Source organism: Octopus bimaculoides, unplaced genomic scaffold, assembly GCF_046866305.1.
Source record: "Octopus bimaculoides isolate indiv1 unplaced genomic scaffold, ASM4686630v1 contig68, whole genome shotgun sequence".
Classification (NCBI taxonomy): Eukaryota; Metazoa; Mollusca; class Cephalopoda; order Octopoda; family Octopodidae; genus Octopus; species Octopus bimaculoides.
The window spans coordinates 1-23,023 of NW_028315318.1; the positions used below are offsets into that span (position 1 = coordinate 1).

General features: G+C 39.6%; 1 protein-coding gene and 1 pseudogene across 2 annotated transcripts in view; one reads left to right on the forward strand and one right to left on the reverse strand.

The window, feature by feature from the left end:
• The first annotated feature begins 417 nt into the window (after positions 1–417).
• Positions 418–23,023, forward strand: part of LOC149129304 (protein mono-ADP-ribosyltransferase PARP15-like) — a 110,087-nt gene continuing 87,481 nt past the window's right edge. The window contains exons 1-4 of one of the 2 annotated variants that reach the window (XM_089346599.1): positions 418–615; positions 20,244–20,374; positions 20,656–20,883; positions 21,495–21,722. In XM_089346599.1, coding sequence (XP_089202725.1) covers positions 20,291–20,374; positions 20,656–20,883; positions 21,495–21,722 — 540 coding nt within the window. In that variant the 5' untranslated portion in view covers positions 418–615; positions 20,244–20,290. Of the gene's footprint in view, positions 616–20,215; positions 20,375–20,655; positions 20,884–21,494; positions 21,723–23,023 lie in introns of those variants that run through there. The other variant, XM_089346598.1, reaches the window with a different exon arrangement.
• On the reverse strand, positions 9,643–9,761 carry LOC149129305 (5S ribosomal RNA; annotated as a pseudogene).

Sequence of the window (23,023 nt, forward strand, 5' to 3'; positions counted from 1 at the left end):
CCAAATTAAGCCCCAAAGTTCACCACCACAACTACCACAAAATCAAAAATGTAAAAGAATTAAATGGAACCGGGAAGAATATAAAGAAGTAATATACGCTTATTATTATTATTATTATTATTATTATTATTATTATTTAACTGAACAAACAACAAAGAAATGTGTTCAACAAGAGAGAGACAAAGTTAGATCTTATTAAATACCATTGTATATTAATAGGAGTAAAGACCCCCTTCGGTCATCAGTGGCCATGGTATTGCACCTAGAAAGTTCCCCTCTGTCTATTAAAGAATCTTCTTCTAAATGATGGAATTGTATTGTTTCTTGGTATTGCAGCTGATAAATTACTGAAATTATATCACAGGTGAATTATATATATTTTGAACAAGAACATTTGTTGGATTAAATATGTTGTATACTTTATATTTATAACAGGTATTTATGGTATACCCATAGAAAAAGGAACCGAATGTATAGTAGAAACTATACAGTGTTATCTTGATACTCACTCAAATTCTAAAATAAAACATATTTGTTTGATTGATGTACGGAAGGAAGTAATCAGAGCTTTTAAGCATCATCTAGAAAAGGTGTTTGGAATCAGTGAACGCGGAGGTAGGACTTGTTATTTGTTTAATATTTTAGTGAAAATTTAAATGATTTATTTCAGGTGTTAATTAAGATTTTTCCTCCTTCAGTCAACCTTTATCTGATTCCTATTATTGGTTTATGGGTAGAGCCATGGATTTGTGGTTTAAAAGGTTTCATTTCTAACCATGTTGATTCCCAACGTAAGGCAACTCAAGTAAATCTCTTCTAATATGGCCCTGAGCTGACCAACACCTTGCCAACTGGTTTGGGGGATGGAAACTGATACAAGGGCCCCTCATATTTGTATTGTGTGTGTGTTTGTATTCTTGTCTTGACATCATGTGATGGCTGTAAACGAGCATCCCCAGCATACAAGTGAGGTTGTTCGTTTCCTGTCTTCTGTGGAAACCACGTCTGGCCATGGGGAAATGTTACCTTTGCTTGGAAACAGGTGAGGTTCAGCATCAGGAAGAGCATCCAGCTATAGAGAGTCTGCCTCAATAAACTAACCTGACCCATGCAAACAGGGAACAATGGATGTTAAAACAAGGATGATGATGATGATGAGGATGACGATGATGATGCTTTCTTTTATTAGCCACAAGGGCTTACATAAAACAACATAAAAGACAATACAAGACAAGACAAAGGGTTTTTATTGTGTAAACAATATATATAACATTAAAAAGTTAAACAAAAGAAAACTTCCAATAGGGGAGGTGCTTTAAGATATTCAAGGAAAAGCCACAAAAGCCACAGGTACCTTTAATTTTTTCACAAGTGTATACTCAGAATTAGTCCTTTCACACTGGCCATTCTTCCAGCATTCACCCACCTTTCAACAAACTTGCCAGAAGGCAACACTTCCTTCTCCACTCCCACTTTTCCTCTTCAAGTGAAACTTGAAGAAATTGATGAGGGCTTGGCCAAAGTGGACAGTTTTTGACTTTAGCCTTTTCAGACAAGTCCATCATACTACCTCTTTTGCTACAGCCATCAGACGAATAAAAACTGCCTATCACTCCTGGCCAGAGGAGGGCAGCGGGCCAATTTTCACTATAGATTCAGCTGATAGCTAGATCCGTGTCACATGTATTAGCAGGTGTTTGACATAAACCCACATGTCAACAATACTTGGGTGCTGATCGAGGGTGTGCAGAACCATTTCATCATTCTGCATGTACCTCGGCAGGCCAGGCTGATGGCACTTCCGTGCCTGTAAAGTTTATCCCGAACAGGAAGTGTCCCTTCGTAGCACTGCTAGGCAAGGGATTTCTGGAAGTTATTTATAGGCCCAGGCTCGAAAGCTCTCCAGGATGGACCAGTTAGTTGATCCTTGTTGACACCTACAGTTTCTCCAAGAACATCGTTGCACTTTCCCTCCACTAGCCCTCTATAGAACACAAGTGTGGAATTACCAACCGACTGCATTGCCCACCTGGTGAAGAGCTGTGGGTACTTGATGGCACTTGAAGTGCCAAGTGCCCCTCCTTGGTCTACACCTAATCCAGGTTTGCAGCTCAGTCAAAGGGAGGAGCTGTGGAAAAGTGAGTCTTACAAACGGTGACTACACCTGCTCACCATCAAGGAAACACTGGAGATGCCATAGCCTGAGTGCATGTCTCCGCAACAGCAACCATAGTATGCACAGCCCTCCATTCAGTGGCTGTTGACAGCAGATGGAGTGCCTGACCAGTGGAATACACCCCTTCTACAGATAGCAAAAGGGCAAGCACACTAGCTGGGTCAACAAACAAATGGGGCAAAAGACAACGGTCAAGTGGTAATAGATGACAGATGTGATGTATGCTTTTGCCACCTTGGCTTGACCTTTCAGGGACAGCCTCCTCTGGGCCCATTTCTGGGTGGGATTGACTACCCTGCTTGTCACCTCATCCCAGTTTTTCTCCACCTGGAGGTTTGGACCAAACCAGACCTCTAGCAATTTAACCGGACTGTCTGTCTAGTGTCCTATGATGCTGTTGGATGGCATACCGTGTTGCAATTACACTGACTTTAACTTTTGCTTCTGTCACTGTTTCATATTCTTTTAGTGTGTCGCCAATCAGGTCTACATGCCTGTGGCTCAACACTATGATGGTGACATCATCGGGATAAGCAGATGCATTTCTCCCACATCCTAGATCACGTGGCACACCTCTCAAGGCCTCCAACTCCTGGCTCAAGAGTCAGTCCATAGAGAGGGCAACCTTGATGGACCAAGTGCAAGATGCTGAATGGCTCTGACAGGTAACCATTCACCTGAACAACTGAGTAGATGCTGCTGTACAAAGCAGCGATCCAACCATGGGAAACCAGACTGAACCTGGTTGCTTTGAGGGCAGCTGCCAAGTATCGCTGGTTGACCCTATCGAAGGCTTTAGATTGATCTAAATTGATCAGAGCCCCACCCATGCTAGCTTCATTACCCACTCTCTCTATGATGTAGCACATGAGGTGGAGGTTGTCGGGAATGGTCCTGGTTAGGAGAGCACATGTTTGCAGCTTGCCAACCAGCTTGTCCACGACAAGCGCGAACCAGCTTGGCTGCCACCTTCGACTCTGCATTGAGCAAAGTGTCCTCTTTGTTTGAGTCCTTTCTCCACAGTGCCACTGCCCCTCGACAGACATAAGTAGGAATTCTCCCATTATGCTGCCAGTTGCAGTAGACGTCTGCTAAGAGGCCCATAAACAAGTCTGGCATCAAAATATAAAACTCGTAGACAGACCATCCAAAACTTGGTGATTTGCCTCTCGCGCAGCTCTTCATCACTCCCTGCAGTTGTTATTGGCCTTTCGCAGCACTCTGCCTCGCTTGCCAAGAGTCACAGCAGGCTGTCCAGATAGACACCGAGGTCTGTCCAGTTATCTGTCCTACTATTCATCCCAAACAGTCAAGCAAAATGCTGCTGAAAGCCACAATCTGTTTCAGTTTGAACACCTCGTGCCCATTTGGGTCCACCAACGACTGAATGGTGGCTTTGCTTCCACGTTTTGTCTCTGTCACTCAGGCATATCGAGCGGCTTTCATTCCCTCCCCACTTAGTGAATGTGCCTTAGCTCTGACAATGCAGCCTTCATGTTTGGCACTGAAAAATTGGTTGAGGGCCAATCTCACTACCAACATGTCTGTTGCGATGCCTGTCTTAAGTGCCTCATCTAACTTTCTAACTAAATATCTCCCTCTATTTCATTTCTCTATACTGCCAAAGCCTTGCTAAACCCAATCGATTCTACCAGTTGTTGTTGAAAATTGTGCCCATCAACGCCCTCTTAACTAAAATGCTAATCCAGTCTCTGTAAGCTTGACATGCTGGTAATGACATGTTCAGCTTCCAGTAACCAAGACCCTGTCTACAAAGCCTGTCTTGGTCAACCGTACAGATCATGAGTTTGTGGTCTGTGTAGCCAACTAAGTGAAATTGTGGACATGCTGTACTATCCTTATCTGCTGGCCTACAGAATACTCTATCTAAATACGATCTAGATGACTTGATGTGATTTGCCCAAGTCCACATTGGCAAACTCAGGTAATCCAGTCGGTACCTGTCAGAAAACTGAAAACGTGTGAGCAGGTTTTTGAGGCCTTTTAACACACCTCTCCTATCATATACACCCATGCAATCAAAGCCTCCATCTAAGACAGCGTTCCAATCCCCTACTAACACTAAAGTCTGAGACATTCCTAGGAAGACCTCCAGACACTTACAGTAATCAGCCTGCCCTGCCCCTGTCGAAGCATAAACAGCCACCAGCCTGAAGGTACTGCCGTCACTGCTGTTCACATCTAGGACCACCAACTTACCTTCTGGATCCAGGAACTCTGTCTTTATTTTCAAATCTAGACCTTTCTGGAAAAGTACCACAGTACCACTACCGTACCCTCCTGGCAAACATGGAGATGGAAAAACCTTGTATCCATCGGAAAGGTCAGCTGATCTGGGTTCACTAATGGCTGTCTACACTAAGGGACCTCAGATCATTTAAAAGGTGACCTTGTTTCCAAGGCAACACGAGGCCCCTGAGATTTATGCAATCTATCCTGAGCATCACCATGCTAAAAATAAATATTCAGGTTGGAGAAGAGCTCTACTAACCACTGTTGTCTGGTTGGGTGGCCCTCCTTGGTCTTTGGTGTGGGGGTTTCCACGAGGTTTTTAAAAAGTCTTCTTGCCAGGGTCTTTTGAAAAGCCCCAACAGCATTTGGGAAGTTTCTTTTCAATGTGTTTTGGGTGAGTTTTACAATTTGCATGAGTGATGGTGGTGCAGTGTGTGTTGGGAAGACAAAGTCTGCTAGTGTGGTGTCTGTATTGTTGTATAGATATGTTATTGGGTGTATGTCATCTGTGTTGATAGCTGTGAGGTTGGTGGTATTGGTGGTGCCCTGGCAATGACTAGAAGCAGCGTTGTTGTTGGTGTTGGTATTGGTGTTGGTGATGTGGTGACCACTGGTTCCTGCTGCCACTGTATCTGCTGTTGTTGCTGCTGCTGTACTGGAGGTTCCCCGGTGCTGGTGTTGGCAAAAGGACTGGTCGCCTCTCCTGTTTTTCTTTAGGGCAGGAGACCCTGGAGTGGCCTTGGTCACCACAGAAATAGCACCTAGGCCTTCTACCTTCAACAGCCACATGTAGTCTGATGCCGTCAGATAAGTTTATTGAGTCAGGGATTGAATTTAAGGCCTCTTGTTCAATTTGAACAAGGAGCTCCAACCCCTGACCTGTGGAATGCTGTTTTGCTTCTTCTTCAGTTGCAAAATGCACTTCTATGATGCCGAAGTGTCTTCCTCATGTCACACAGGTCTTTTGTTTCCATATAGGCTTTAGAATGAACTCCAACTGTTCTTGAGTGGCCTGTTCAACTCGTTTCTTTTTTATGTTCAAAACTTTATAAGTTACGCTCTTTTTGTTTGTCTCTCTTATTAAATTCTGTGGGATGTTAAGGAGGACAGTGTTCCCATCTCTTCTTTAACAGTTCCTTTGCATCTTTTATCTCATCTAAAGTAAAATTCATATTTTTTCCTTTTCTTTGTTCAGTGATTGATGCAAAACCACACTTGTCTGGTTTGCTTGTAGAGTCGTTGATTTTTCTTTCTTTTCTCCGTTCGTGGTAGTGGGGTTGGTGGTGAGTTCTTGGTTTTCTATATTTTCTTTGTTGTTGTTGATGGTGGTAGTGGTGGTAGTGGTGGTGGTGGTGTTGGTACTGTTGTTCCTGCTAGTGCTGTGAAGAGGAGGAAAATCGACAGTGTACTGGCTGTTACAACAGCCAGAAACACTCACCTCCATATTGTTTTCCGTGAAAATGAAGAACAAACACAATTTGTTTTTTGGTAAAAAAAAAGTGCCAAGCGTTCAAAATTCGCCCTAAAAAGGGAACTTTTAACAAAAGAACGCCTTCTGCACACCAAAAGAGGTTCAGCAAACAAAACAATTCAAGATAAACACAACAATTACAGAGAGCTCAGTAAACAGGTCCAGCCACGGCATCATTAGCAATAACAACAACAACAACAGCAACAATAACAATAGTAATAATAATAATGATAATTTATTGGTGTTGGTAAAATACTCTTGTCTCACTCTGTGAATCTTGTCTTGTAAAAATAACAAGGAGTCATTATAATTGTTTATCTGATACAATGTAAACTTGACTATTGCTCATACGAAGGGGTACCCAAAAGTAACCTGAAACATTCTTTGTACGTCAAACTCATTGTAGTTCAGGCTTCTGCCACTAGAAGCTACTTGATGCGAGCCTCAGGCATCAGTCTGCCAACCAGCATTGTCGATTCAAGTCGTATTGCCACATGCTTCTCCCCTGTTCATCAATTTTTGCTATGGCTGAAAGGAAGGAACAGCATGCTTCCATGAAATTCTATTTTCTGCTGGGAAAGTGGTGGAAACAGTGCCAAGCCTCAAACAGCTTACAATGAAGCTGCCATGAGCAAAACACAAGTATACAACTGGTTTCCACACTTTCGGAATGGTTGCTTGTCGCTTGAAGACCAACCTCATTCAGGACAGCCATTGACCTTCTGAATGAATGCAAACATTATGAAAATTCATGAACTCATCTTAGACAACCATCACTGAACAATTGACAAACTTGTTGATATGACTGGTGTGTCCTGGAGCTCCTGCCAACAAATTTTGAATAAAGAATTGCAAATAAAAAGAGTTGTAGCAAAATTTGTACCTCACTTGTTCATGGGAGATCAAAAACATTCACGATTGAATGGGTGTCATGAACTGAATGAACAGTTGGAAGATGATCTGGACCATTTTCCAAAGATTATCACTGGTGATGAAGGCTGGTGCAATGGAATTTGCAGATGTGGAAGAGGTGAAGGAAAGAAAGAAAAGACAACAGAGGTGTTAAAAGGCATCATTTCGCGAGTATTCCAGCACTGCTTTGAATAGTGGAAAACACACCGGGACCAATGCATTGCCTGAAATGGAGACTTCTTTGAAAGTGACGAAAGTGTAAACATGTAAAACTAAGTAAATAAAATAGTATTGCAAATTCTGGTTTCTTTTGGGTACCCTCTCGTATTCTAATTAACATGAAGTTATAAATTGTTCAAAACAGAAAAAAAAGGCATTTTCAATAAGTGAATGACTTCTCAGTTTCTCTGACTAAAAAGTTCAATTTAGTGCAATTTTTTTAATGAATTGTTTCTCTTTTGATTTGTTGTTGTCATCTTCAGTAGTGGTGGGGTGGGGGTGGGGTCTTTTAACGTCTACTTTCCCATGCTTGCATCGTTTGAATGGAATTTGTTTACGCAGCTTTTCTATGGCCGAATGCCCTTCATGTTGCCAACCCTCACCTGTTTTCATGCAAAGGTAAAATTTCCCCATGACCAGGTGTGTTTTCTCAAGGAAGAATGACAGTAAATGACATTGCTTTTATGACAATGATGTTCAATTACAACAATCACAAGATGTGAAGTCAAGGGTACACACACACACGCTTGCACGTGCACGCAGACACACACAGTCTCTCTCTCTCACACACACATACACACATTGGAACTTACATACTGTGTACAGGAAACTTTTTTACCATTTCTATACATCATTTTCATCAAAGAATGGAACTGCAACTACAATATCTTTATCTATATCTATAAAAGGCAGGATGTGTGCGTGTGTACATGAATGTAATTTATGCACGTCCACAAATTAGCATGCATGCCACTCCAATTTTAGGAGGACATTGGTCACGACCATGGCTATGCTTTTGTCAACTTTTTTTTTCCAAGGCATCCACTGATAGTGGTAAAAATCGATTTTCAACCATAACTTTTACCAATTTTGAACATTGGTGAAATCTGTAAGTTTGCTAACATGAGTTAAGTCCCCTTCTTGCAATGGTAAAGAGAAGGTGTGTGTTGATATGTTTGTGTGTGTGTGTGTGAGAGAGAGAGAGAGAGAGAGAGACAAGCGTGTGTTGTTGGAAAGAGAGAGAGACAAGCGTGTGTTGTTGGAAAGAGAGCGAAAGTGTGTGAGAGAGAGTTAACGTAACTTTTATTTATTTACTTTTTCTTGCATCTTTTTTTAGTGTGTACTTGACTGAGAGAGAGAGAGAGAGGCGTTACGCTATCACTCATTCTCTCTCTCTCTCTCTTTCTCTCTCTCTGTGAATCATTTACTCAAAAAGATGCGAGGAAAAATAAATTTAAAAAATGTATGCTGTCACTCTCTCTCTCTCCCTTGTGTACACACACACACACACACACCTCTCTCTCTCACACACACACACTTTCTTTTTTCATTATTGCCCACAAGGGGCTAAACACAGAAGGAACAACATCGATCCCCAGTGCATAACTGGTACTTAATTTATCGACCCCGAAAGGATGAAGGGCAAAGTTGACCTTGGCAGAATTTGAACTCAGAACGTAGCGGCAGACGAAATACCGCTAAGCATTTCGCCCGGCATGCTAACGTTTCTGCCAGCTCACCAGCTTTCTATCTCACCCCCCCCCCCCCCCACCATCAACATATACACACGTCCCTGTCATCTCTCTTTCACTTTATGCAGACATCAAACGAAATTTGCATCTCCAGTTCAAAAACAAATAAAAATTTTTTACGGAATTTACCAAAGGCTGTACCTTAACAGCTGATAGATCATTGACAACTGTGTGCATGTGTGTATCGGTATGTCCTCACTTTATGCCAAAATGGCTTGACCAATTTTTCTTAAAATTCACACGCACATTGCTTATGTGTCTGGGGAGGTTTTCAGCATTAGTTGATTTCGAAAAAATGTTCAGGTAAACGGCAGGAGAAATAACATTTGGGTGCAGTTGAATGGCGGGCATAATTATGTTAAGCTTCCAAGGGAAATGACCCATTCCCTCCTTTGTAAATCATTTGGTAAAAATGAAATTGAGTATGCTTATTTCTTAGTATTTGAACTATTTTAGTCATTTCTCAATTTATCCAGTACAAGGCTGAAACAAGTAAATAGTAATCTCCACCAGTTATTTTGGTTAGTGACTAATTCACGAATATACCAACACTAGCACTGCTGAGGGTAATATTATCTGGGAACGCACAAAAGCTTTTATCACAGTCAATTACTTTGAATTGTTATTATCTCATATCTGATTAGCCTGTTATTACATAACATGTATCACGATTTTACTATACATACCTTATTAATATTTCCTCCTATGTTCTATATACTCTGCGAACATATTAAAGCTCTTTTGGGGGCTACTTTATTTGAATTCTAACTATCAGGTAATTAATTTCATGTTATTACATAACTGACTCCATAATTTGGGTATTCATAACTTATTGGGAATTCTTACAAATAAGATCCTTTGTAAGACAGTTCGGTATTCTCAATAAATACACAAAAACTGTTTTAAGGACTACATACTTTGTAATACTGTTACTGGATTATTAAAGCAATTATGAGAATGGAAGCAAGGGATAGGCCCCGCTTTCACGGGAATTACCAGGCATGTAACTTGGTATATCATCATCATCATTGTTTCACGTCCGCTTTCCATACTAGCATGGGTTGGACATAAGTGTGTGACGTTTACAGCATCTAGGTTTAACTAGTGGTCACCCATCTAAGTACTAACTAGGCTCAACATTACTTAACTTTGGTGATCGGATGAGAACCGGTGCTCTCAACGTGATATGGCCATAATCTACCTATATATATGGATATATATATATATAGAGAGAGAGTGATATATGTGTGTGTGTATATATACATATACATATAGACGGTTTAGATATAGATTCAAGGTTGAATATGGTACTTATGCGTAGGCACCCGAATATCGTATCCCAAAAGGATAGGTGATCAAAATCAAAAAAATAAGCAACACGGATTTCAAAGGTGATTGCAGTACGCACGTTTCATGCTACTCCAATTTATTTAAGTAATGTGAGCATTACATTAAATGCAATATGAAGAGCAATCTTCAGCTGCACAAAAATGCAGAAAATTACTGTAGAAAAGACATATTATAAATGTGGCAACATTTCAAATCCAAGTGGGAGACAGAATACATAAAAATCCAAATGTGAGGAAGAATAACATAAGTCCATCTTGACATCAGGCTAGTAATTGATTCTAGACAAAAGTTTTAACTGTCTCAGATTTTATTGTTTCTTATCTAGTGGTGATAGCAAAGGGACAATTACTTCTAAAGAGAGGGAAGGTGTAAGCAGTATGCATGGACAAGGCTATAAAATGTATTAGAATCTAAAGGTTTCACTGGTCATAGTAGTATCAGGTCATTTTACTACTATCAAAGTGTTGAGGAATTAATGTTGAGGAATTACAACCCTAGGTATATGGGTCAAATAGGTTTTTTTCTTTTAGTCTGAATAGAGTAACAGTATAGTGGTACAGATAACAACAATACTCAAACCAATATTTTCACAATAAGAGGTATGTTAATAAAATAAATAAAATGAGATGTAATTATTTTCCACAAAAATCATGAAATAATGTCAGTATTGAATTCAGGGGCTCTGGATAGGGTGTAAAATTTAAGGACATTAAGTATATTGGGTTCATGAAAACTATTTTGAATTATCTTAAAAAAAATTTTAGCTGACGATAAGATAATGATACTATTTAGGAGACACATAGGTAAGCTTTATTTATATAATGTGAATAAAAAATAAAAATTATTATCGGATTTATATTAGTTTATAATAATGTGTTTACTAAGGTTTAAGGGACTGAAAAAAGAAAGGATGTTAGGAAATAACAAGGATTGCTCTTCATATTGCATTTAATGTAATGCTCGCATTACTTAAATAATTTGGAGTAGCATGAAACATGCATACTGCAATCACCTTTGAAATCCGTGTTGCTTATTTATATATATATATATATATATATATATAGAGAGAGAGAGAGAGAGAGAAAGAGAGAGAGAGAGAGTGATATGTGTGTGTATGTGTTTATATATACATACATACATACATACATATATATATATATATATATATATATATATATATATGTATATAGATAGATAGATAAATAGATAGATATGTATAGATTCAGGTGAATATGGTACTTAAGTTTAGGCACCAGGATTTAGTACAGTATTATCCATACAACTTCAAAGTAAGGTGATTAAAATCAAAATAAGCAACAAGGATATCCAGAGGTAATGCAGTACAATCGTTACATGCAACTCCTTTGTTTTAAAACTTTTAACTATAGTGCTACATGATAAGACTTCCCCTGTTTCATTATCATTGGTCTGCTAGTGGGTGACCCCTTAGTTGTCAGCCAACATCTTGTTTTAAATTTTCCTTTACCAAACCTCATGACTTTATGACTATACCAACCATGATTTCTGTCTGCTCTCTCAACCCTACCCCTAACAGATAATGCCCTTTACTCACTTTAGCATATCAAACCTTGTATATTGAAAGCTTGTCTATAAATCTAAACTAAAAAAACAAATAAAATCAGTGACATGCAGAGTCTTCTTTGAAAAAGTTTGCCAATGTACTGCACCATGAGGACCAAAGACTTGAGGTATTTCGTGTTGCAAGACAGTGTGTGAGAGAGAATCCTGATGTCGTGGGAGAGAAATGTGTCCGCTTGGATGATGGCTCACTTGCACTAAACGAGGCTGCAAAGAGAGAGGTTTGGAGACACCACTATGAAAGGTTGCTAAATGAAGAGAATGAATGGGAGGAAGAGAGTCTGCTGGATGCCGACCCAATAGTGGGACCAGCTATCTGAATTGACAGTACCTTGGTAGATAAAGTAATTAAGAGTATGAAGAGAGGGAAAGCCCCCGGCCCATCAGGAATCACTGCAGAGATGCTCAAAATATCTGGCAGTGTCGGCTATAGCCTAGTCATCCGTATTGTTAACCAGGTAATAAACAAAGGAGTCATACCCAATGACTGGTGTAGCAGCACCATAGTCAACTGCTACAAAGGTAAAGGTGACACTTTAGATACAAACAATTACAGAGGTATCCAGTTGTTGGATCAGGTAATGAAGGTCACGGAGAGGGTCATAGCCCAACTAATTAGGGAGCGAATCAATTTAGATGAGATGCAGTTTGGGTTTGTGCCAGGTAAAAGCACCACTGATGCTATATTTCTGGTAAGACAGCAGCAGGAGAAATACCTAGCCAAGGATAAACCTCTGTACCTACCTTTCGTTGACATAGAGAAAGCCTTTGACAGGGTCCCCCGGTCCCTTATCTGGTGGTCAATGAGGAAACTAGGGATAGAAGAATGGTTAGTGAGAGCTGTGCAAGCCATGTACAGAGATGCTGCCAGTAAGGTGAGGGTTGGAGTACAGTGCAGAATTCCGGGTAGAGGTAGAGGTAGAACAGATGGACACGTTAGTATAATTATACCTAAAATTTCCAATAAGTTAAGGAGACAGACAGAAAACATCTTGCTTTAGCTACATCATTATCATCATCGTTTAACGTCCGCTTTCCATGCTTTTCCATCCAAAATTTCAAGGTGTCAGCCTACTCCATGACTTGTTTCCTTTTTCATGACATTCTTTGCTCTTTCATGACATTCAATAAGTGTACACACTCTTCCTTCGTCCACTTCTGTCTGTTTTTGCGCACACCATGTCTGTGATCAGTTGTGACATAATGACCATCCGAGGCCAAACCACTGCCCCTGATGTGGGCAGTTTTGGACCTGCCGGGTAGGGATCCTTCACCATGATCGACTATAGCTTCATTCTTTCAGTTAATTCTTTCCTTGTTGTGTTGCATCATGATTATTATTTCATTGCCTTTGCACAGCTTCTAACGCTGGAGATGTACTACAGTGTCAGCTGTTCACTACCAGTGAACTAAGGTAACACCTATTTTTCGAGCACCTTCCGGAGTATTCGAGTGGTTCCAAGCAGTGCTGTTTTCTGCAAGTGCTCCACCCTTATTGCTTCCCTTATTTGTTCCATGTACCTCTCAAGATTTTTGCTCACTGTTCCCAGGGCTCCAACAATTATTGGTACTACTGCTACCTTTCTCATCAACCACAACTGCTTAACCTCCCAAGCTAACCTGTCACATCTCTCGAATTTTCTTTCTTCTTTATCGCATACCTTGTTGTCAGCTGGGCATGCTATATCTATGATCCAGCATAGTTTGGTTTCTTTCTCAATTAGCACTATGTCTAGCTTCCTATTCTCTATCTCATGGTCGCACTGAATCATAAAATCCCACAGGATCTTTGCATTATCATTTTCAATGATGCCTCTGGGTATGTGGTCGTACCAATATTTTGCTCTGTCTTTCTTTCTAAGCTGTTTAGTTCGTCTACTGTCCATGCGATTACCCCTGTTCCATATCTAAGGAGTGAAACCACCCAGGTGTTGATAGCTTCGATCTTATTCCTTCCATTTAATTTCGACTTAAGGATCAGTCTCAGTCTGCGCAAGTACTCCACCTTGAATTTTTCTGTCATTTTTTTCTCCATCGATTTATCCATTTCCAAAATCCCCCAAGTACTTATAGCCCGTGTCTTCTATCTGCTTCATAACCTCCCCCAACAGTATCGATAGCCCGTCCATACATTTGATTTTACCTCTCTTCAAGACGAACACATCACACTTTCTCAGTCTGAACTCCATTCTGATATCAGCATTGAAGGTATACACCATATCAACGAGGGAACTGATTTGGGCTTCATCTTTACCATAAAGTTTGAGGTCATCCATGAATATAACAAATGGTTGACTTTTTGTGGTGGCTTTTGAATACATACCCCGCTTTTGCTTTCCTCAGAATCAGTGTTAGTGGTATCATGCATAGTACAACGATCAGTGGGGCCAGGCAATCACCTTGGAAGATGCCTCTCCTGATTTCTATTATCCATATTGTCTTCCATATGCTACCAGTTTCATTCTCCACTTCGCCATACTTTTTCCAAGGAATCGCTCAACATTTGATGCAATCCCAAACAGGTTCATACACTCCATAATCCAAGAATGTGGGATCATATCGTATACCTTATGATAGTTGATCCATGACATGGCTGAGTTACTTTTCCTCCTCTTGCAGTCTCTAAGTACATTTGTGTCTATCAGGAGTTGGTCCTTGGTACCTCTGCACTTACTCTTGCAACCCTTCTGCTCTTGTGGCAGGACTCCATTTTTTGCCACATGTTTATACATTTGATTCTGCGAGTATTCCAGTCAATAACTTCCACATAAGTAGCAAACAGGATATTACTACTAGTATCATCATCATCATTAACACTATTATTATTTATTTATTTAAGCAATTTAAATACTGTGTAGTTGATGTTTTGTTCATGTGTGACTTATATAAACAGTAGTCAGTGTATGTGTAGAGATGAGAATGCATTTGTGATCAGTTGAGGTTAATATTTGTATTCACAGTTTGTATAGGGATATTGTGGTCCCACGTGTTTACATTTTCCGTTTTATGCTTGTGTTGTGGTAACATGTCTAGTAGCAATTATCTACTATCTATGTGGAAAATCCGTGTGTGTTTGTGGCATTGTTAGCTAACTCTCCCTACATCGTTTTATTGATTTTGATGAAAATTGAAACATGAATAGGACTTATGTCTGGAAACCTCGTGACATACTTAGATTGTTGAAAAAAAATTGATAATACGGCCCCTGGAAGGGACCTTTATATCTACCTCATATGACTAATTTTTTTTAAACATCCAAGGGAAATAACCCATAGCATCTGTACAGTATTTTTTTAAAACTCTCAAGGGAAATGACCTATCTCATTGTTTATGTTCGATTACTTTGAATATTGATTTTTTTGTGTGTCCTATTTCTAATTTTTGCAGACAATATCTCTTCTATACTTTATTTGACACGTCAGTAGCACTCATGTCTGGAAACCTTGTGACATACTTAGATTGTTGAAAAATTGATAATAGGGCCCTTCCAATGGATCTTTCTATCTACTACAAATTTTAGCGAAGCGATCAATATTTGATTCTCACGATCAGCCGACCTAATTCTGCATTTCACTACTCACAGTTTTGAACTGCAAAATATTATTATTGCACTTCCTTAATTTGAATCTTAAACCTTAAAGACTTCATTCATTTCTATACATACATACTTTGTTTAATGCTCTTTACTTTGATAATTCTGCATTTCTACAGTTATGCTTTTTCCATGACAGTAGATAAATTTCTTATTCCACAACGCATTTGTAGTCGCTTCATGCACGCATAGCATGGATTCGATCCTCGATTGCCAAATTTCACTTACTACTTCAGCAATGCTTTTCTCACGGTAAGGCAATAGTTTTTCTGTGAATGACACCAGTAATATATTTCCCAGATGCCTTTGCTAAGCAGAATAATGTCTTTGCCTCTCGCCAACCTCTCTTACCGACCTGCAACAATCTTTCTCGCCAACCTCCGAAAACCTCTCTCGCCAACCTCCAACAATCTCTCCCTTCTCCAGCTGACAGTTTTTTTTTGTACTTTTTCGTGATGAAAAATACACCTTTTGTGGCAGTTATAATGAAATTGCTTTCTTATATCATAGTAATAAGGCATTTCAATAGAACATCTTTACCCCCAGGAATTACCGGGTACACCAGCTATTGCTTCATATATGAAAGAAATATTTTGCTTTACTTTAACAAATTTTATTATTATTATTCTTTTTATTATAGTCTTGCATGTGTAGTGGGCTTGCTGCACACTACTTTAACATTTCTACTCTATTCCAATTTCCTTTATATTTTCCTTGATGCCTTCCGAAAATGTCCCCAAGGACCCAGTAATAATTGGTACTACCTTCACTTTCATTATTTTTTATAGCTGTGCTCTGATGATTGTATGTATCTATTTTTTTTTTTTTACCTTTGTCCTAGACTATTCATGGGTCAAAGGGACATGCAACATTAACTATGTGGCACATGTGGTGCATCTTGTCCCCCAATACTAGGTCCAGTCTTTTATGCTCTAGCATCTGATCTCTTTGGATTGAGAGATCCCAGAGGATTTTACAAGTATCCAACTCCTCCACTCTCTGAAGCTTATACTCATCCCACCTCTAACCCCCACTTTTCATACAGTTTCCAATGTAGCACTTTCACTAATTATCATATTGCCACAATTTGTAGTGGTTTTGGGCAAGTCTAGGGCATCCATTCGTGATATGGGTAAAGGTCTTGACCACTCTGTTCCAGATGCGGCACAGCAAAGACACTTGCTCATTCCTAAGGTTCACCCTTTAATTCATGGCCAAAGTTTGGCCTTGCACTGCCAGTATGGTGCTGCTCTCAGTCTCTTTGTTTAGTGTTCCTTTCTTTAGTCAATCCCATTTATGTTTTCCAGCAACTTCTGTTGTGGTTACATGGAACTAATTATGTCGTCCCTTCTTCACACCGTTTTTGTACTTCTTCCATTGTTTTCCCTTATTTTTCTCTGCTCTCAATACTCCCTCATTCCTAACTGCCACTAGCAAGGTTGCCTTACTTTCAGCTAGGTATCTCATCCCTTTTCCTCCATTTGCTCTCTTCATTTCTTGGTGATCTGTGTCTGCACATGGATGATGGGTTCTATGCATCATCGTTATGAGCTTTCTTGTCTTACTCTCCGATTCCTACTCTGTCCACTTCAGAATTCCAGCATATTGCCAAGTTTATTGCCAGAGTTGTGTTTCTAGCATTCAGCCTTGAAGCCAATATTTTTCTCACTCACCACAGCTAGGACCACAGCCAGACATAAGAAAACCAATTATGGAAAATAAATTGTGCCACTATGAAAGGCACTAACACCTCTATGAACTTGGTTTGACCAATCAGATTCAGCTGATGTATAACAAAGTGCAATGGAATCTTCCCATCAAATAGTATAGTCAAATGTTTTTTTTAGAAACCCTGTTGGGCATTATAAAAACTGGTATTTTGCATTTCTAGACAGAATGACCTCTGATACTACACAGACGTTCTCAATTTGCCTTTTTCTGCTTAGAACAATCCAAGGTACTTCTCAGTTCTGTGAGAAGACATTTTCATTTTCCCTGTTTAAATATTTTCTCAGGAATTATGAACTGTCTTTGTCTTAATATTCAGCATATTATACAGTGAAAACTTCTACTTATTTCCATTCAGTATCATTTGAATGTTGCTTCATCAAACAGAAGAACATGTGGAAACATGTGGGCATGACAAAAAGGTCCATTCAGAGCCATTTTTAACAATCCCAAGACCTCCTTTGATGTCTATGAAAGAATAATACCACATACATGGCTATGCATGTATGATTGCTGAAGAAAAGTAATCGTTACTTCAATGGTAGCAGAAGGTGAAGATTGTGCCTTGCCAAAAAGAGAACTTATATTCAAGAACTCTCTCCACCCAGATGCTTAATTAAAACCTAAATCACTTTGCCAGCAGTTACTTCTCACTCAGATATTTTGGACAAGGAGCATAACCAATGAGGGAATCCTCCTCTCTAATTATCTCTTGCAGTTAGAGATGTGGCACTTGCTGTCAGAAACCCATTGCCATATTTCCATACTGGCCACTCTGATGAGCACAGTCTTACATGATATCCTGTGCGAAACTGATTTGTAAGAATGGCTGAAATAGATTTATGATACTGTATACTTTATGGTAAACTGCCCACTCTATTAACAAATGTACGAGTGTTTGTTTTCCTCGTTGATGGTGTCTTAGACTTATTCAAATATCGTCATCTTCATCATCATCATTTAATGGCTGTCTTTGGTTCTGACATAGATTACACAGTTTGACAGGATAGGATCTGGTGATCTCTAGATCTGTGTTAGGTTCCACACTCAGCTGGTTGGCTGAGTACTGCTGGCTGCCCTTCATAATGCCAACCATTTTACAGTGTGGACTGGAAGCTGCTTTTCTCATGGCACCAGCACTGGTGAGGTCAGCAAGTAGCTTGCAGAACAAAGCAAAGAATGGAATAGGATAAAACTCCCGATGGAACTGGGTGGGGAGGTGGCTTGATGCCAGGGGTAGAAGGCCTAAATTTTGCTAGAGGGTCAAGCACAGTTGTCTGGCTATAGAGGAGACTCGTGGCTTCCTTATGTTTATGCAAGGGTGCATGACAGTGTCTGGAAGGGAGAGAGATGGTGGTAATAGGGTGCCAGAGCATAGTCCCAAGTTACAAGAAGGGGAGTATAAGGGAGACTGTGGATGAGGAAAGAAAGAATGGGAGGGTAATGGCATCAGAGTGGGGGATGTGAATGGCAGGGGTTAGAGATGGGGCTAGAGGTGGATGAAGGGAGTGAGGAACAATGATATGAGGTGGAGTTGAGTGGGTGGGGGAGTTGAGAGACTGATGGGGCTTGGAAAGGAGGAGGTGACAAGAAGCCGCATAGGAAGGGTGGAGAGCAGCAGAGTCATCAATCTGTTGATAGATGAGAAAGTAGAGAGATGATGACCAGGATGTGACAGCAGAGGGGAAGCAAAGATGATGAACTGTGAAAGAGATTGGAGTCAGAGATACATGAGGGTGGCTATAGTGAGTGGGGCCACAAAATTGGAGGGAGTATTAACAATGGATGTGAGAGGGTGTTGAGAATGATTGCAGATAGCAGAAGTGTTAAACATGAAGCCTGGCAGAGTAGGGTGTAGCTAAGAGTGGGGTGGTGGTGGGAAAGATTGGTGAAGGGAGGGAAGGGGATGATTGATGGAAGGATGAATGGACGGAGAGGATAATGAAAGAGAGCCAACTGGTATTAACTAAAGGGTGGTGGGGGTGGTGGTGATGAATATGTGCAGATTCTGCTCTGAAATGGTTACAGCAGTAAAGTGGGACCATAGTTAGAAGAGTAATGGAGGGATGGGTGTTAGGAAGATGAAATGTGGTGAGTGGCATGATTGACAGAGGCAAATGTGGGTTTGAACCCAGTATGGATAGGAGTATATATAACAGTTTTCGGACGTGTCTTTATATTATCATTTTGTTCAACTTGGGCCAGCATTGATATCAAATGTAGATGGGGATAATGCTGATGATAGCATGCATATATGTATGTATATTATCATCATCATAATTTAGCATCCATTGTCCATGCTGGCATGGGTTGGACGGTTTGACCGGGGCTGGCAAGGTGAGGGGCTGCACCATACTCCTGTCTGATTTGGCATGGTTTCTACAGCTGGATACCTTTCCTAACATCTATGTAATGGGTGCTAGTTACCTGACACCAGCATCAGCCATATTACCTGTATGAGGCACAATGCCCAAAAGGTACTTTTTACGTGCCAATGGCATGGCTGGCAGTTAGGTGACACTGACAAAGACCACAGCTATGATTTCACTTGGTTTCACATGCCTTCTCAATTTTGACATATCTCCAAGGGTCTCGGTCACTAGTCATTGCTTCCATGTGGCCCAACATTTGAAGATTATGCTTAACCACCTCATCCCATCTCTTCCTCGGCCTCTCCCAGCTTCCTTCCACTGGTAGAGACTGAAACTTCTTCAGATGCGGTGTGCAGTTGTCTCTCTTGTATACCACATCTGATGCTTTTTATGCCCAGCTAATATATATATATATTTTTTTAATTTATTTATGTGTTTCAGCCAAGTGGCTGCGGTCATGCTGGTGCACATATATATATGTGTGTGTGTGTGTATAGTCAAAATAAACAACAAGGATATCCAAAATTAATGCAGTACGATCGTTTCATGCGACTCCATTTACTTAAGCAATGTGAAAATTTTGCCATATATATATATATATATATATATATATATATATATATATATATATATATATATGTGTCAGAGGGCTTGCAAATCCAATGGGGGTCTTAAAAGACATGTTAGGATCCACAATGAGCAGAACTTACCTGCAGGTATTGGTAGTGCAAATCAGAGGTGCAATCTGTGTGGGTGTTTTCTCAAAACACTGTCTGGTTTAAAAAGCCACATCAGACGCCATGAAAGGGCTAAGGTGTAGGTGCAGGAGGTGGTCAAACTCTGTTTAAGGAGTAGACAACCACCATATATATATATATATATATATATATATATATATATATATACATATACACATGTATATATGTAAATTGTCAGTATAACATATATCAGAATAAGAAGCACACCTTAACGAATAGAGCAGAGTTTATGATTTAAAATGTATATGTGTGTATGTATGTTGGCATTTGTTTATTTTCAGGAACCAATTCATTAGACTTTCACGGCCCACAACAGGAATCATCCTTTATGCCATCCAGAACTAATGTGACATCCAGACAAAATGCTGGCATTAAAATAAACCTAATGATTGATTCAATTTCTAATGCACCTGTGAGTAAATAGATTCATGTAACATATTTATATTTGCTTGTTATTTCATTTCCAAATAAGGAATCATTACAGTTAATTAAAACATTTTCTCAATCAAACTCAGAGATTCTATTTCCTTTACATCTGATATCTTGAGTATATCCTTTGTTAACTTTAACAACCTCAAACTTCCTACAGCCATTCTGTAGAGCCTTTCTTAACAACAATATCAACTGCAACAATGTATCCATCTTCTCTCCATGGAATGTTCCTTACTTGTTTACCATAAATTACTTTTGTAGGTTGATGTCATCGTTAACAGCAGCAATGAAGAACTCCAGCTTGACAAGGGTTCTATCTCCAAATCTATTCTCAAAACTGCTGGTCCCCAGATGCAAGTTGAGTGTATCCAGAAATATCCTCAAGGTATTTCTACATCTGAAATAGCTGTCACTAAAGGATATAACCTCAAATGCAAGAATGTATTTCATCTGGCATTACCACTCTGGGATGAAGATTCCTCTGATTTAGTAAGTATCAATCATATGATATTGATTTATTGAACGGTTAATAATTGAAGAGAACCTTATGCATGTTGTGTGAGAATCCTAAAGCAAATGACAGCATCCTGTTTAATATTTGTTATTCCAAGTTATCATTGGAAGGAAGCAGAAGATATCGATGAACAGAAAATCTTTTATATATAAATAGAATGAAAAAAGCCTCAAGGCCTAACAACAGTTCTATGACTGATAAAGAAGACTATATTAAAACATATTTCTGTGTTTTACTGTCTGTATTGGTGTGTTTTCTCTCTCATGGCACTGGCACTAGAGAGGTTGCCATGTCCTCCCCAACACTAAAGACTCCTCTTGGGTCTGCATTGTCTCTCTTCATTCACCAACCATTTTACACGGAGGATTGAGTCTGTTTTATTGTAGCAGCATCATGAGTGAGGTTGCCTTGTCCCTTGCAGGACTAAAGAGTGATAGGAATAACAGATGTGTTTAGAAGTGGTAGGAGTGAGAGGAGTTGTGAGAGGAGAATATATTTATTACTTTTTGATTCCTCCCTGTCAGAAGAATTTGAAAATAGTTTCATAAAATGTTCATTATCAATTACTAAACAATATTTTTTTTAGATTCTGGCAAACGTGACTCAAATAATAAGAATTTGTCTCCACACTGCTGAGAGAATGGGAGCAAAAAGCCTTGCATTTCCTATATTAGGGGCTGGAAAATTGAAGTACCCCATTGAAAATCTACCCAGAACAATGTATGAAGCAGTGAGAAACTACTCAGATCGAAATCCAAGCCAGATCAAAGATGTTTACTTTGTGGTTTATCCTAAAGACACAGAAATTCTGAAGGTTGGTGGATGTATTTGTTGTTTGTTGTTTTATGTTGATATTCTTGGAATTTACCAAAAATTATATTCTGCCATAAAGAAAGGAAATAGAAATGATCCTCATTTACAGCCCTTGTTCCATATTGGAATGGGTGCAACAGTTTGACTGGCTCCAAAGAGCCAGAAGACTATTATCTTAAACCCCACTGTCTGCTTTGGCATGGTTTCTATGGCTGGATGCCATTCCTAATGTCAACCACTTCACAGCATGTCCTGGGTACTTTTCGTTCATGCTACCTTTAATACTAAGGTTGGCATGCTGTTCGTTATGTCTTGTTGTGCTTTATCCTTTCATTTTACCATTTCCCATCAACAAATTCTTGCTTCTGAAATATTCCATTGCAACATTTGAAGCTAACAATGTTTTGCTTGTTGTTGTTGTTGTTGTTGTTGTTGTTGTTTTATTGTTTGGCCCTGAATCAGTTCTGATTCAGCAGACTGAAGGTCAAAGATGCTTGGATGTCTTTTCTTCTCTTCTTTTCTTTCCTTTCCAATCCTCCTTCTCCTCCTCCTCTAAGCTGCCACAATCAAGATACATTTCACAATGCCATACCAATAACCTCTTTCCCCCTTCCCTCTTTCTCTCCGTTTCTTGTTCTGTGACTCTTGCAATAACATCAATTGTAATTAGGTGGAACTTTCTCCCTATCCAAGTATGGAAATCTCCAAAATCTAACATCTGATATGGTCAACGGTTCAGTAAAAAAGCCTTGGTCAGCAAACCCTATACTTTATTGAGCATCAAAAGCCAAGATTTCCTCTTTGGTCCAGTGCCCTTTTCATTAAAGATTTTGAGCCCTCTTTAAAAAACCTGGTGAATTTACCATCAACGTGATGTTGCAGCCCTTTACACTTGGCCCTGACAAGCCTTGTTCACTTTGAAATATTCAATTCCCAGATGTCCTGAAGCTTGTTTCAAGCAATCCAAGTTGTTTCCATTGTGTATGAAGAAGTCCCAAATAAAGACCCAAATTACCTGAGAGACCCAAGGTACATTCTCTGGCTAAGACTGTCCACCTTTACTCACAAAACACTATGAGGCAGCATTGTATAATGTAAAGGAGATTTGGTTGTTACTTTTAGCAGGTCAAGTGACCACTTAAAGGCCTCTTTCTTTGGTTCTTCTTGCAAGTGTTCTTCATTCCCATGCAGTCATTCATTAGTGTGGGGTAATATTTATCCCTGTTTAAACAAGGATGTTCCATTAGAACCAACTTTACTGCAGTAATTTCCATGAGAGATACCCTCACATTGGCTTTTTGG